The sequence below is a fragment of the Lemur catta genome, chromosome 1 (genome assembly GCF_020740605.2).
Source record: "Lemur catta isolate mLemCat1 chromosome 1, mLemCat1.pri, whole genome shotgun sequence".
Classification (NCBI taxonomy): Eukaryota; Metazoa; Chordata; class Mammalia; order Primates; family Lemuridae; genus Lemur; species Lemur catta.
In genome coordinates, this window is record NC_059128.1 from 119,726,280 (window position 1) to 119,743,241 (window position 16,962).

General features: G+C 43.4%; 1 protein-coding gene across 1 annotated transcript; it reads right to left on the reverse strand.

Annotated features, from left to right (window-relative positions):
• Positions 1–10,268: 10,268 nt before the first annotated feature.
• LOC123638900 (olfactory receptor 10H1-like) lies at positions 10,269–12,980 on the reverse strand. The gene has a single exon (XM_045552716.1). It carries the CDS (start codon positions 12,930–12,932, stop codon positions 11,976–11,978), a length of 957 nt encoding a protein of 318 aa, XP_045408672.1. The 5' UTR covers positions 12,933–12,980; the 3' UTR covers positions 10,269–11,975.
• Positions 12,981–16,962: the final 3,982 nt, after the last annotated feature.

Sequence of the window (16,962 nt, forward strand, 5' to 3'; positions counted from 1 at the left end):
TACTCACCATCAAATTGGTTTTAACTGATTGACACCTAAGTGCACATATAGGAATAACATTCATCCAGTGTTGGGCAGATGGGAAGGGGGAGGAGGGGATGGGTATATACATACATAATGAGTGCGATGCACACCGTCTGGGAGATGGACATGGTTGAAGCTGTGACTCAGAGGGAAGGAGGGGGCAAGGGCAATATACATAACCTAAACATTTGTACCACCATAATATGGTGAAATTTAAAAAAATAGACTCAATGCCCTTCACAATAGCAACAAAGAAAATAAAGTACCTAGGAATATATTTAACTAAGGAGGGAAAAGACCTCTACAGGGAGAAATATGAAACACTGAGGAAGGAAATAGCAGAGGACACAGACAGGTGGAAAACCATACCACGCTCATGGGTCAGCAGAATCAACATTGTTAAAATGTCTATGCTACCCAAAGTGATCTACAGATTCAATGCAATCCCCATTAAACTACCAACATCATTTTTCACAGATATAGAAAAAATTATTTTATGCTTCGTATGGAACTAGAGAAGACCCCGTATAGCAAAAGCAATCCTAGGCAAAAACAAAACAAAACAAAACAAAAACAAAATGGGAAGCATCAATTTACCAGACTTCAAACTATACTACAAGGCTATAGTAACTAAAACAGCTTGGTACTAGCATAAGAACAGGGACATAGAGCAGTGGAACAGAAGTGAGAACTCAGATATAAAACTATCCTCATGTAGCCATCTAATCTTTGACAAAGGAGGCAAAAACATACACTGGGGAAAAGAATCCTTATTTAATAAATGTTGCTGGGAAAACTGGATAATCACATGTAGAAGACTGAAACAGGATCCACAGGATCTACACCTTTCACTTCTCACAAAATATAACTCATGGTGGGTAAAAGACTTAAACCTAAGGTGTGAAACTATTAGAATTCTAGGATACGATTTGCTAGGATTTTATTGAGAATTTTTGCATCTACGTTCATGAGAGAAATTGGTCTGTAGTTTTCTTTTTTTTTTTGCATCCTTTCCTGGTTTTGGTATCAATGTTATATTGGCTTCGTAGAATGTGTTGGGGAGAATTCCATCCTTCTCAATATTGAAGAATAGTTTATGTAGGATGGGCACCAGTTCATCTTTGTATGTATGGTAAAATTCAGGTGTGAACCCATTTGGACCAGGGCTTTTCTTTTTGGGAAGGTTTTGTATTGCTGTTTCAATTTCAGTTCTTGATATTGGTCTATTCAGGAATTCTATTCCTTCCTGATTGAGCTTGGGAAGGCTGTGTGTTTCTAAAAATTTGTCCATTTCCTCCTCATTTTCCAATTTGTGTGCATAAAGATTTTTGTAATATTCATAGATAATGTCACGTGTCTCTGTGGCTTCGGTTGTGATTTCTCCTTTCATGTTCCTGATGGAAGTTATTAAAGATTTTTCTTTTCTGCTCTTGGTTAGTCTAGCCAGTGGTGTGTCTATTTTATTTATCTTTTCAAAGAACCAACTTTTTGTTTTATTAATTTCCCGTATAGTATTTTTGTTGTCTTTTTCATTTAATTCTGATTTGATCTTAATAATTTCTTGCCTTCTGCTGGGTTTGGGGTCAGTCTGTTCTTCTTTCTCAGCTCTTTGAGTCTATTCATTAAGTTGTCTATTTGTAAGTTGTCTGTCTTTTTGAAATAGGCAGACCAAGTAGGCTTCATCCCAGAGATGCAGGGGTGGTTCAACATACGAAAATCTATAAATGTAATTAACCATGTAAATAGAAGCAAAAATAAAGACCATATGATCCTCTCAATAGATGCAGAAAAAGCATTTGACAAAATTCAACACCCGTTTATGATAAAAACACTTAACAACATAGGCATAAGTGGGACCTACCTAAAAATAATACAAGCCATATATGACAAACCCACAGCCAACATCATACTGAATGGGGAAAAATTGAAAGCATCCCCACTCAGAACTGGAACCAGACAAGGCTGCCCACTGTCCCCATTACTTTTCAACATAGTATTGGAAGTCCTTGTGAGAGCTATCAGACAAGAGAGCAGAATCAAAGGTGTCCAAATAGGGACAGAAGAGATCAAACTCTCACTCTTCGCTGATGACATGATGTTGTATCTGGAAAACCCCAAGGACTCAACCAAGAGACTCCTGGAATTAATTAACGAATTCAGTAATGTCTCAGGTTACAAAGTCAATACACACAAATCAGAGGCATTCATATATGCCAATACCATTCAATCGGAGAACCAAATTAAGGACTCAATACCTTTCAAAATAGCAACAAAGAAAATAAAATATCTAGGAATATATTTAACTAAAGAGGTAAAGGACCTCTATAAAGAGAACTATGAAACACTAAGGAAGGAAATTGCAGAACACATAAATAAGTGGAAATCCATACCATGCTCATGGATTGAAAGAATTAACATCGTTAAAATGTCTATACTACCCAAAATAATCTATAGATTCAATGCAATTCCTATTAAATTACCAACATCATTTTTCACAGATTTAGAAAAAAAAATTATACACTTTGTATGGAATCAGAGAAGATCCCGTATAGCAAAAGCAATCTTAAGCAATAAAAACAAAATGGGAGGTATTGATTTGCCAGACTTCAAACTATACTACAAAGCTGTGGTGCTTAAAACTGCTTGGTATTGGCACAAGGGCAGGGACACAGACCAGTGGAACAGAACAGAAAACCCAAATATAAAACCATCCTCATATAACCATCTAATCTTTGACAAAATAGACAAAAACATACTCTGGGGACAAGAGTCCCTATTCAATAAATGGTGCTGGGAAAACTGGATAGCCACATGTAGAAGACTGAAACAGGACCCACAGATTTCACCTCTCACAAAAATCAAATCACGGTGGATAACAGATTTAAACCTTAAATGGGAAACGATTAGAATTCTAGAAGAAAATGTAGGAAAGACTCTTACAGACATTGGTCTAGGCAAAGAATTTATGAAGAAAACCCCTAAGGCAATCACAGCAACAACAAAAATAAACCACTGGGACCTGATTAAATTAAAAAGCTTCTGCACAGCCAAAGAAACAGTCATGAAAATAAACAGACAGCCTACAGAATGGGAAAAAATTTTCGTATACTACACATCAGATAAAAGACTGATAACAAGAATCTATTTAGAACTCAGGAAAATCAGCAAGAAAAAAATCAAACAATCCTATCAAAAAATGGGCAAACAACATCAATAGAAATTTTTCAAAAGAAGACATAAGAATGGCCAAAAAACGTATGAAAAAATGCTCAACATCCCTAATCATCAGGGAAATGCAAATCAAAACCACAATGAGATACCACTTAACTCCGGTGAGAATGGCCTTTATCAAAAAATCCCAAAACAACACATGCTGGCGTGGATGCGGGGAGACAGGAACACTCATACACTGCTGGTGGGAATGCAAACTAGTGCAACCCCTATGGAAAGCAATATGGAGATACCTTAAACAGATTCAAGTAGACCTACTATTTGATCCAGCAATCCCATTATTGGGCATATACCTAGAAGAACAAAAGTCATTCTTTAACAAAGACACCTGTACCCGAATGTTTATAGCAGCACAATTCACAATCACAAAGATGTGGAAACAACCCAGTGTCCATCAATCCACGAATGGATTAGTAAACTGTGGTATATGTATACCATGGAGTACTACTCAGCTATAAGAAATAACGATGATACGACATCTCTTTGGTTCTCCTGGAGAGAGCTGGAACCCATTATACTAAGTGAAGTATCCAAAGAATGGAAAAACAAGCATCACATGTACTCACCAGAAAACTGGTTTCCCTGATCATCCCCTAAATGTACATCAGGGAAGGATACCAATTGGATATCAGACTGGGATGGGGCGTGGGGGGAGGGGATGGATGTATGCCTACATGACGAGTGCGTTGCGCACCCTCTGGGGAATGGTCATGCTTGAAGGTGCAGACCCGGGGAGGTGGGGGGGGAGGGGATGGAGGTATGACTACTTGATGAGTGCCAGGCGCACTGTCTGGAGAATGAGAACGGACGCGCTTGGGACTCTGACTCGGGGGCATGGGCGGGACATGGACAATGTATATGACCTAAACTTATGTACCCCCATGATGAGCTGAAATAAAAAAAAAAAGAATTCTAGAAGAAAAAGTTGGAAAAACTCTTATAGTTTGGCCTCTTCTTTGGCCTAGGCAAAGAATTTATGAAGAAGACCTCAAAAGCAATCACAGCAACAAAAATAAATAAATGAGACCTGATGAAATTGAACAGCTTCTGCACAGCCAAAGAAACTATCCCGAGAGCAAACAGACAACCTAGAGAATGGGAGAAAATATTTGCATGCTACACATCTGATAAAGGGCTGATAACTAGAATCTATTTAGAACTGTATGTTGTTTTTATACATGACATAGTCTAGACCCCAAGGGCTGGATCAAGATGAAGAGAGTGAGGTACGATCCCCGAAGTGCCAGGATGCCAGCTCTGCATCCTGTCTTTATTTAAAATGTTGACATTTCATTCATCCTCAAGTTTTTGCATTAATTTTGATTTTTAAAATATTGCATTAAATATTATTTATCACAATGATTGGATTTTTTAGTGGCCCCTTAAATTGGGTGTTCAAGGTGACTGCCTCACCTCTCCTAAAAGGAAAAAAAATTGCTTGCATTTTTTTTCCTATCCAAAGACCAAAAAATAGAAGCCATCATTTATTCAAAATAGGAATAAGTGCCATAAGTTCCAGTGTAAATACAGCCAGGTCTGGGGTGATGAGCCCTCACACTGCAGGGATGGAGACTGCTGCCTTCTGCCCACTAGCTTTGGCCAGTCCTCCCTGGGGACTCTGTGCTCATCTCCCTTCATTAATTAGCTTTCACTTTCTGAAGTCCTCCACCCCCTGCATTCATAGCTTTTTGCCTTGTTGAGCTAATGGTCCCCTCTGGGCCACATTCTTTGGTATCCCCCAAGGCAGCGCCAGAGCCCAGAGAGGTGTTTAAGGGGCAGGAGCAGAGACAGGCTGGTGATGATAGGAGATCCTCAGACTTGAGGGGACCCCCCTCCCTGAGCTAATGGCAGCCCAGTGTTGCAATGATAATTTAGCTAGAGGCCAAGGCCAGTTCGAGAGATGCGATTTGCACTGTTTACTTCTCTTGTTTTGCTTTTCCCTTTGCTTTTGGATGAAAGCCCAGTCCCCTCCTTAAGGAAGTTTTCCCTCTTGTTCAACCCCCAGCCTCCATACTGTCTCTGCCCTGCAGCCAGAGGGATGTTCCTAAAGGAGAATTCTGAAAAATCACCCCTCTGCTTAAACCTTCCTTTTCCCTTAGGATACGGTACAAATGCTAGTGTGGCCATCAAGTCTGCACGCTCAGGTCCAGACTTCATCTCCAAATTCATCCTCCGGCTTCCCAGCCCCAGTGGGCTTCCCACTCTTACTGCAGTAAGCAAAGCACGTTCAGGCCACAGGGGCCTTGCACTTGCTCTTGTTCCTCTCTGTGACATCCTTCCCCTGCCTACTCCCACACACTCTCAGTTCTGACCTAAAAGTCACCTTCTGAGCAAGCCCTTCCCTGACTTCCCCATCCTGGGTCAGCACCCCTATTACAAGCCCTCATAGAAACTCATTTATTTCCACCAGAGCTTTGATCACAATGTATCATATATAATAATTACTGTGACTATTTGTTTAATGTCTATATCTTCCTCTCTTAAGTGCAGACACTGCTATCAGGGGTCTTGTCTAATTGGCTCAACTCTCTATCCCCAGTAGTGCCTAAAAAATGCTTGGCACCCAGTAGGTGCTCAATAAATGCTTTTTGAATGAATACAGCAGGCTTTGTCATCCTTGGCCCTGTTGACATTTGGGGCTAGTGGCGGGGACTATTCTGCATATTGCAGGGTGTTGAGCCACGTCCCTGGTCTTGGCCCACAGGATGCTGTAGCATACCTCTCCTCTCCCTCAGTTATAACAACCAGAAATGTCTCTGGAAACTTCCAAATGTCCCCTGCGGGGTAAAAATCACCTTGGCTGAGAACCACTGGAATACAGGAATGAGGGAGGACCTGGCTGAGGTATCTCAGGCTGTAGCAGTCTTCCCCTGTTGGTACCCTTAGAACGTGGTCTGTCTGATGGTTAATTTTATGTATTAACTTGACTAGGTCATGGGATGCTTGGATAGCTGATTTAACATTGTTTCCAGTTGTGTCTGTGAGGGTGTTTCTGGAAGAGATCAACGTTTCAATTTGTGGACCGAGTAAAGCAGATGGCCCTCCCCAAGGCAGGTGGGCCTCATCTCACCTGTTGAGGGCAAGAATAGAACAAGAAAGGAGAGAGTGTTGGATTCACACTCCCTCTGCCTAAGTGCCTGAGCAGGGACATTGATCTGCTGGTCTTTGTGCTCCTGGTTCTCAGGCCTTCAGACCCAGATTGGAATCTTGAATTCTTGGGCCTTTGAACTGTGATACATTACTGGTTTTCCCAGGTCTCCAGCGTGCAGACGGCACATCGTGGGACTTCTCAGCCTTCATAAGTGTGTGAGCCAATACCTTGTAATAAATATCTATCTATCCATCTATCTGTATTTTATCTACATATTTATCATCTATCTATCTATAACCTATTAGTTCCATTTCTATGGAAAACCCTGACTAACATAGCCCATATCTTTTTTTTTTTTTTCTGAGATGGTCTTACTCTATCACCCTGGGTGGAGTGCAGTGACGTCATCATAGCTCACTGCAGCTTCCAACTCCTGGGCTCACGCGATCCTCCCGCCTCAGCCTCCTGAGTAGCTGGGACTACAGGCAGATGTCACCACACCTGGCTAATTTTTTCTCTTTTTAGTAGAGATGGGGTCTCGCTCTTGCTCAGGCTTGTCTTGAACTACTAAGCTCAAGCGATCCTCCTGCCTTGGCCTCCCAAAGTGCTAGGATTATAGGTGTGAGCCACCGCACCTGGCCAGTCCATATCTTGGTTAAATCCCTGACATTTCTCTGTGTGTCATTACACCAAATATCATGGGAATACCTCAAAGGCAGGGAACAGCAATGGACCCCTCTCTGCACTCTGAAAACTAACATAAGTTTTGATATGCAGAAGGCCACAAATAATTATTAAATTCATCTTTAAAAATCTGGCAATTACCAGGTGCTTTTTGTGTGCCAGTCACTGTCAACTGCCCTATATAGATGATGCTATTTAATTCTCAGAACCATCCTAAGAGGTGGACATATCATTATTATTATTAAACCCACTCCAATGATGGGAAACTGAGCTTAAGAGATGGGATGTGATTTATCCAAGGCCAATTTGTTTCATCACTTAATCAGTGCACAGCCCTCCCAGCAGGTCAGAACTTCTCTCTTTCTTTATCTCTTGGGAGGGCAAGGGGTTGCCTGTCTTACTTGCTGTCAGCTGTTGCCATGGTGATGAGTCTAGGACCATTCATGGATTCTGGGAGCCACAGGGAAGAGGCTGTTCTTGGAGAAGATTCCGGGAGAAGCAATTCGAGAGCTGAATTGGAGCAGCACTTCTCCCATTGGCGTCCCCTGCTGGGTCACAGCCTTCTGCTGCGATTCCACACCTGTCACCTCACTGACTACCAAGATGTATGTATCAAAGGTTGATGACTTCAACTGAGCATTTCTCCAACTCACACCTCTCCCTCTGATCTCCAGCACATCAAGCCAAGCTTGAAACTCTGATACCATCCCAACTATGGTTACTCAAGAGTATCCAGTGCTGGATAGTGTACTAAGCCATTCACAAACATTGTCTCACTGTAGTCTGGCAGCTGCCTTAGAAGGCAGATGCTTTTACATTCTTACAAGTTTAGAGAAGGGATGTGACCTGCCTAAGGACACACTGCAATGTACGAAAAAAGCCAGTTTCATCTCGTTTGGTCCAACAGTGCTTTAACATCTTGAAATTTTTTCCCAATTGGATGCACAAAAAATGTATCTTTTAATTACCTTTCTTTGTCCTCATTCTTCTAAATTAATTTATTCAACAAGTAGAGAGTTTACCATTTGCCATCTAGGCATATATTAGTGGACAAAATAGACCAAGTCCCTGACCTCCTCAAAGCAACATTATAGTGGTGAGAGACAGTCATATCCAACAAGCAGGAGAGATGTCAAGTGTTCATAAACACATATAGACAAGTAAAGCAAATCAAGAGACACGGGGTATGCCCAGGAATGTTGTTTTGTGCAGTGTAGTTAGGGAAGGAATCATTGATATTCCAGCAGAAAGCTTTGGGCAGTGACAGAGGAGGTATGTGGACATCTGGGGCAGGAGTGTTCCTGGTAGAGGGTATAGCGCATGCAAAGGTCCTGAGGCAGGAACATGTCTAGTGTGTTTGAGGGACAGTGAGGGAGCTGGAGCTGAGTGATTCAGCAAAAGAGATGGGGAAGGTGTGGTCAGAGAAGCAGCAGAGCCCAGATGTGTAGGGCTCTGTGTGCACTGTAAGGACTTTGAATTTCCCTCTGAGGGAGACAGGAAGCCATGGGAGGGCTCTGAGTAGAGAAGATATTATACAACGTATATCTGAAAGGCTCAATCTCCCACCTTATTGAGTATGTAGTGTACAGGTGGAAGGGTGGAGGCAGGCAGGTAAGCTTGAAAGATATGGAAACCATCCAGGTGAGAGAGGATGGTGGTCTAGACTAGGGAGGTAGCCACAGAGGGGGTGAGAACGGGACAGGTTCTGAATGCATTTTACAGGGAGAGTCCCCACTGATTTGCCAATGAATTGGACATGGCAGGGGTGGGAAAGAGGAGTAGAAAATGTCTCCAAGGTATTACTGAGTTTGAGATGCTGTTTTCTGAGATAGGAAAGACTTTGAGAGGTTGAAATATGAGAGAGAGAGAAGGAATTTTAATGATGAGGATATGCATGAGTTAGAGATCTGGACACATTAACTTTTGAGATGCCTGCCTCATAGCCCTGTGGAGATGTTGAGTAGGCAGTTGGAAAGACATAAAGATAAGGATTTGGGAAACATCTGTGTGCAGATGGCACATAAATCCATGATACTGGATGGGACTCCCTAGGAGGGAGGGACAAGATGAAGTACAAGGTTCTAATGGTTTTCAAGGCTGCCTTACATTCCACGGTATGAACAAGCCAACATTTGTGTAATGGCCCTTTATTAGTAGATATGCCTAATAATTTCCAATCATAAATGTCACTTCTCTCAACATCCTTTTGTTTATGCAAATGTGGAATATGTCTACAAGATGTTGATCTATCAGTGGGAAGTAGGAGGCAGGACTTGAACCCAGGTCCGTCTGACTCAAACACGGCTCCCCACACACCCTCACCCCCTGCTCTAGAGGGCAACTAGGTTTCTTTCTCACAGTGAATCCATAAAGCCAACATTCTGGTTTGTTCGATGATGTGGGGATTAAATTAGTCCACCCTAGAAATATTTGTTAAGAATTGATGATATCTTCTAAGTATCATGCTGGTACTTGGTATGATATTGAGAAAGAATGGGGAAAAATTGAAACCCTTCCCACTTAGAACTGTAACCAGATAGGGTTGCCCCCTATCTCCATTTCTATTCAACATAGTGCTGGAAGCCCTTGCCAGAGCAATTAGACAAGAGAGGGGAATTAAGGGTGTCCAAATGGGGACAGAAGAGATCAAACTCTAACTCTTTGCTGATGGTATGATGTTATGTCTACAAAACCCCAAGGATTCAACCAAGACTCCTAGAATTGATAAATGAATTCAGTAAAGTCTCAGGATACAAAATCAATGCACACAAATCAGAGGTATTCATATATGCCAATAACAGTCAAGTCAAAAGTCAAATAAAAAATGCAGCACATTTTACAATAGCCTCAAAGAAAATTAAATGTCTAGGATATATTTAACAAAAGAGGTGAGAGACATATGCAGGGAGAACTATGAAACACTAAGAAAAGAAATTGTAGAAGATGTAAACAGATGGAAAAATCTACCTTGCTCATGGATTGGCAGAATCAACATTGTTAAAATGTCCATACTACCCAAAATGATCTACATAATTAATGCAATCCCTATCAAAGTACCATCATCATTCTTTACATATCTAGAAAAAATAATTCTACACTTTGTATGGAGCCAGAGAAGATCTCTTGTAGCCAAAGCAATCTTAAGCAAAAAGAACAAACTGGGAGGTATTACTCTACCAGACTTCAAGCTTTACTACGAGGCTATAGTAACTAAAACAGCAGGGTACTGGCACAAGAACAGAGATATAGACCTTTGGAACAGGACTGAGAACCCAGAAATGAAACCATCTGCATATTTTCATCTAATATTTGACAAACCATCTTCTTAGCTCAATGTGTGGAACTTATGCAAAAATCCCTCCAAGACTAAAACTTTTTTTTAGTGTAGGAGATCCACTTTATTCAATAAGTGCTTACTGAGTCTTTCCTATGTGCCAGGCACTATTTTAGGTGCTGGTAATGTGTTGCATTGATTAAAAACACACAAAATCCCTGTCTTCTTTGTGCTTATACTCTAGAGGAAGGATACATGACAATAAACATGATAAAATAAGTAAACTACATATGGCAAATTAGAAGGTGATAGGGATTATGACACAACAAAATAGAGCAGTCATGAGAATGATGATGTCTAAGACTTAAACTTATTTTAAAATCACAAAGGACTCCTGAGTTTATAGAAACATTCCACCAGCATTCCAAGGATGCATGCATCAGTGCATGGTGGGTTGCATATGCTGGAACCCCCCTGGAATTAGGAGCCACAAAACCCACTGTAGGAAGACAATGCATGAAGTGTTGAATGAAAAGGACTTGAAATAAAAATAACCTACATTGGAAGCCTGGCTTTTCCAAGTTTTGTGATCTCTGATGAGCCATGCACCTTTTGAGCCTCAGTTTAATGAAAGAGCCTTTGTTCTCATCCCACCATGTGAGGCTGTAATGACACAGTGAGCAAGAGAAGTAACAAGAAGCATGAAATGCAACATGTTTTCTGCAAAGGGGCTTCTCTGTGTTTCCTGGGTTTGACTTAAACTGTTTCCTACATCCTCCTACTTCATGTGAATCTGGGATTCTTTTTGCTGCTCAAGTGATAGAGAAAGACTGAATTCACACTTTAGGACAAATGATGTATAGTTTACTATTCAACTTAAACCTGAAAACACCTATTTTCAACAAATTGTCAATACTTTGTAGCAGGGTCAACCTTAAATCCCTTCTTATCAACAAATGGGTGAATGTGCTGCCCGTAGGACCACGAGATAAACTTTCACCCTTGGCTCTGCATTCACTGTTCTGGTTTAACAGTGAATTCCCCACTCTCCCATGTGCTAACACAGCAGCCCATATCTCACAGCAGAACTTTTTTTTCTTGAACGAACTGTGAAGACATCTCTGTCTCTCTGCAACTATTCAAGGTTCACACTTGAAAGGCCAAGATTTCCTCAGCTTTTTCTGGGAGTCTGCTTATTGCTGTTCCTAACTTCTATTACACGGATCTGTGCGATGCTGAAATTTAGGGTGCTTTGCCCTCCTCTGCTATAATCTGGGGTAGCCTTAAAAAATCCAAGTTGTAGCTACCCAGTGCTGCCTAACAGAGCCTGGTGCATGAAGACTTCCATTTTTCTCTGCACTGCCAAGTTGTGTCTTTAGGATGACCCTGGGTTTTGGCAGGAAGAGAACAGATTTCAGGTGTGTCGCTAACTGACAAAGTATCCTACAGCAGGTAGGACTCAAACCAATCTGATTTTCTCTGAGTTATTATCTCCCACATCCTTCCACCCCCAATACCTCCCTGGTGCTGATTAGCCCTTGTGTATACATTCGTATGCTGTCTACAAGGGTCCTGTAAACCTTAATGCACCAGATGAATATAGGTTCATGAAGTGTCATTTTTAACAGTAGCATTTGGTAATCCAATGTCATTGTTTCCAAGGAATTTCTCTCAGATCATTACATTTTTCTGTGGGTAGAGTTTGCTCAGGAAGGTCTTCTTCAGGGCGACCTTCAGCTCCTTGTTCCTGAGGCTGAAGATGATGGGGCTGAGGAAGGGTGTGAGCACCGTGTAGGTGGTGGCCATTAGGGTGTCTCCTTCCACAGACTGGGGACCTGTGGGCTTGAGGTAGATGACAGAGGCAAAGCCATAGTGCACGACCACCACAGTGAGGTGGGACGCACAGGTGGAGAAGGCCTTGTGCCGACCTTCAGCAGATGGGATCTTCAAGATGGTGGCCACGATGAAGGCGTAGGAGAGGAGGATGAGGAGGAAGCAGCCCACCAGAGCTGTGATGCACACCAAGCTCACATCCTTGGCCACCCAGGGTACGTCATCTCCACGGGCCAACTTCAACAGTGGTGGCACGTGGCAGAAGAAATGCTGGATCTCATTGGGTCCACAGAAGGAGAGTTGGAAAATGGCCGTGGTCACCACCATCCCCATGACTGAGCCACCAGCCCAGGACCAGCCCACCAGGCAGGCACAGCCACGGGGGCTCATGAGCACGTGGTAGCGCAGGGGGTGGCAGATGGCCACGTAGCGGTCGTAGCCCATGACAGTGAGCAGGAAGGAGTGGGTGAAGCCGAACGTGAAGGAGGAGAACATCCGGCCGGCACAGGCCGGGAGGGTGATGGAGCGGTGGGCGGACAGCAGGTCGGCCAGCATGCGCGGGATGACGGCCACGGTGTACAGGACCTCGGAGACGGACAGGGCGCACAGGAAGAGATACATGGGCGTGTGGAGGCTGCGCTCGCTCCAGACGGTGGCCGTGATGAGCAGGTTGCCCAGCAGCGTGAACAGATACATCAGCAGGAACAGCAGGAAGAACATCAGCTGCAGGTGAGGGAAGATGGAGAAGCCGATGAGGATGAATTCAGTCACCGCTGAGCGATTGGCTCCCTGCATGGAGGCTGTGCATCAGGCGAGGTGTGACATGGAGATGTCAGCTACTGGAAAAACAAAAAAGGTCATCACATGCTGCCCTACTTGGATGTGCCCAAGGGGCCACTCCCGGTAAATGGTAACAGCTGGCATTGGTTCAGTTCCCGGTCTGTGCTTCCTACAACTTAATCCTCTCCTTAACCTAGTGGGGAAGGGACCATTTTTGCACCCCCCATTTAAAGTACCTTGGGCACAGTCACTGAGAATCTTGGGGTGTAAAGAGGATGAGCAACTTGTTCAGGGTAAAGCTGTTGAAATGACAGATCCAACACCTGAACCCACAAGCCGGGCTGACCCTGGAGACTATACCCTTCCTTATCCACCTATGCCAGCGGTCCCCAAACTTTTTGGCACCAGGGACAGTTTTCATGGAAGACAATTTTTCCACAAGCTGGGGGTGGGAGGTGGGCATGATTTTGGGATGATTCAAGCATATTCCATTTATTGTGCACTTTATTTCTATTATCACATTACATTGTAATATATAACGAAATAATTATGCAACTCACCATAGGTTGGGGACCCAAATACTCTATGCTGCCTCCCCAAATGGAAATATTCCTTCACTGGAGCTTCCAACCATTGCTTCTCTGCTCCCCCTGCCCGACTCCTTCTGATGAATTGTTTTTCTGACAGCTTCCAGTACCACTAGATGTCCCTACTTCTGACTACAACTCCTTAGACCACAGCGTATCTCTAACTTACTTGAACCCATCAGATTCTTCCTCTGGGGTTTTCCATGCAGGATCAGAGATTATGTTGTGGCTCTTAAAAAAAAAAAAAAGGAGCCACAGATAAAGTCCTTATTGTTTTCTGGCTCCCATGAGGCATGTATGTTGTGAGGAAATGCAACGCAGCCGTCAGACAGACGGAGGGAGGGGAAGCCAGCAGACCTAAGTCTGAATTCCAGCTCTGCCTGCTGTGCAACTGAGCAAGTTTCTGCATCTCTCTGCACTTCTGTTTCCCTCTCCCTACCTCGAAGAGTTGTTGTAAGAAATAAGGGACTTATTCTTGGAAGGTGATGATCTAACACAGAACAGGTGCTACTTAGGATGATTAAATCAATACAATGAGCGAGCAAATGTACAGTGTGTGCTCAGTAGATAACTTTAATTTCAAGAGATTTCAAGGTGTCTTTATGAATCACTTAACTATAATTATCTTTAAAAAAAAACAAATTAGGCAAGCGATGTAAAGTTTAAAAGAGTAAAACTACTAATCTGCTTTCTGTTTCTATGGATTTGCCTGTTCTGGACATTTCACATAAATGGAATCCTACAAGATGTGAACGTTTGTGTGTTATTTCTTTCACCGAGCATAGTGTTTCAAGGCTTGTCTACGTTGCAGCATGTGTCAGAACTTCATTCCTTTCTGTGACCAAACACTGTTCCATTATATGGATGTACTTCCTCAGCATGTGGAAGTTTGGGTTGTGCACACCGTGTGGCCTTTGTGAACAGTGCTGCGATGAACAGGCTTGTAAGAGTTAAAGCGTATCAGTGGGTGCCATGGGCTGGGGTCGGGGGTGAGGGGTGGGGAGTGACTGCTAATGGATACAGGGTTTCCTTTTGGGGTGATGAAAAAATTTCTGGAACTAGATAGAAGTGGTGTTTGCACAACATCGTAAATGTACTTAATGCCATTGAATTGTATACTTCAAAATGGTTAAATGGTAAATTTCATGTTATGTGTATTTTATCACAATAAAAAAGGGTTTATAACTAGAATCTATATAGAACTCAGGAAAATCAGCAAGAAAAAAATCAACCCCATTAAAAAGTGGGCAAAGGGCATGAACAGAAACTTTGCAAAAGAAGGTAGACTAATGGCCAAGAAATATATGAAAAAAACGCTCAACATCTCTACTCATCAGGGAAAGGTAAATCAAAACCACAATAAGATATCACCTAACTCCAGTGAGAATGGCTTTTATCAAGAAGTCCCAAAACAACAAATGTTGATATGGATGCAGAGAGGTAGGCAAACTCATACACTGCTGGTGGGACTACAAACTAGTACAATCTCTATGGAAAGTGATATGAACATACCTCAAAGAACTAAAGGTAGACCTACCATTTGATCAAGCAGTCCCACTACTAGGTATCTATCCAAAGGAAAAAAATACATTCTATAAAAAAGACATCTGCACTTGAATGTTTATAGCAGCACAAATCACAATTGCAAAGATGTGGAAACAACCCAAGTGCCCATCAATACATGAGTGGATTAATAAAATGTGGCATATACATACCATGGAGTACTACTCAGCCACAAAAAACAAGGGTGATCTAACACTGCTTGTATTATCATGGATAGAGCTAGAGCCCATTCTGCTAAATGAAGTATCACAAGAATGGAAAACCAAATACCACATGTACTCACCACTAAATTGGTACTAATCAATCAACACGATGTGCACATATGAGAAGTAACATTCATCGGGTGTTGGGCAGGTGGGAGTGGGAGGAGGGGATGGGTAAACCCACACCTAATCATTGGGGTACAAAAGCTCAGGTTATATACATTGCCAATGTCCCGGTTGTTTTCTACCTGCTGCCCAGAAGAAAGGAAGGAGCGGATGCAGCAACTTCTCGACTGTACCTGCCATTTTTACAATCCCTTTAAAAAGCCCCAATAGCTGGTTTTCGGAGCCAGCACCTTCTTCCTTTTCCACCTCCGTGCTTGTCCTATTCCCTTCCCCCCAGGGAAAAGTACACAAACCTCTTTTCTATCCTAACCTTTGTCTGGAGAAATCTTTCTCAAAACCCACGTGCACCAGCATTTCCACTTTAACAGATTCTCTGTAGTATCTGATCAATTTTCTGTAAACCTAAAATAGGTCTTAAAAATAAATTCTATCAATTTCATTTTAGAAGTAAAACAAAACTCATGGTGTGCATGGGACCAGAATAGCGATCCGAGCATTTGATCTATCAGCAGAACACCTAGCGGGTTCCTCTGTAGGTAAACCAAACAGAGAGAATGAGAGAGAGTGAGAGCGAGAGCGAGAGCGAGAGCGAGAGAGAGAGAGAGAGAGAGAGAGAGAGAGAGAGCTGTCTGGCACTCAGGGAAACCCACAGTGAGGTCACAGCTCCCCACCCGGAGACGCGAGGGCTCTCTGGTTCTCTGCCCTGGGGAGGTGGCTGGAGCCTCTCAATCCTGAGTCCTCCTTGCCTCTCCCTTTTTTCTGCCTCTTCCCAATCCTTTTTCCATTGGCTTCTGGCCTGGAAAGACTGAGAAAAGAAGTTAAAATCACATCGACATACTGAGTAACTCTGAGCAATAGCTCTCCTCTCTCTACACCTGTTCTTTTTCTCCTCACCTGTCCAAGGGATCTACCTCGTAAGACAGCGGTAGCTCCCAAAATAAACAAACAAGCCTGCAAAGTAGTCATCACACTGTCCTGGAGGAAGGAAGTGGGGCCTGCCTGTCGCCCCCTGCCCTAAAGACTCGATTCACCCAAAGACTTGTATAAACAGACGGTTTCTCTGAGTCACTGGCAGTTGCTGGTTCCCCAGGTCTCTCCTGGCCAGGTGGATAGGAGGGGAGGTGACTCACCTGGGGCTCCAGGCCTTGCACCTGTTTCTGCCTCACCCCAATGGGGAGGCTCTTCTTGGGAGGTTCCCTGCAGGTGCAGGTGCAGCTGTGGGCTGCACAGGTGTGGGCTGGGCCGAGGGCTTGACTGAGCCTGGCTACTTATCCCTCCTCAGCTCCCTGCCCACTGCCTTCTCTCTTGCTGTGGTCCTACTGCCTCTGCCTCTGCTGCAGGGATGCTGGGCCCCCTGGGGACCCTGCCAGAAAGGAGGCAACCTCAGGGAATGTGTCCTCACTCTCCCTCCCTCCATGCCTGCCAGGGGCGAGTCAATCACCTGAGCTTCCCAAGGGCATGAGCAGAGGCTAATGCTCCACGACGCTGGGATCTGGGGCCCTGGCTGTTGAAATGGGCAGAGGAGCAGCCCTGCCACGGCCCTGGGGAGGCTGCCCTGACATATCC

Bases quoted from the DNA above. Each gene is read 5' to 3' on its own strand.
- LOC123638900 (XM_045552716.1), bottom strand. From the start codon at position 12,932: ATGCAGGGAGCCAATCGCTCAGCGGTGACTGAATTCATCCTCATCGGC.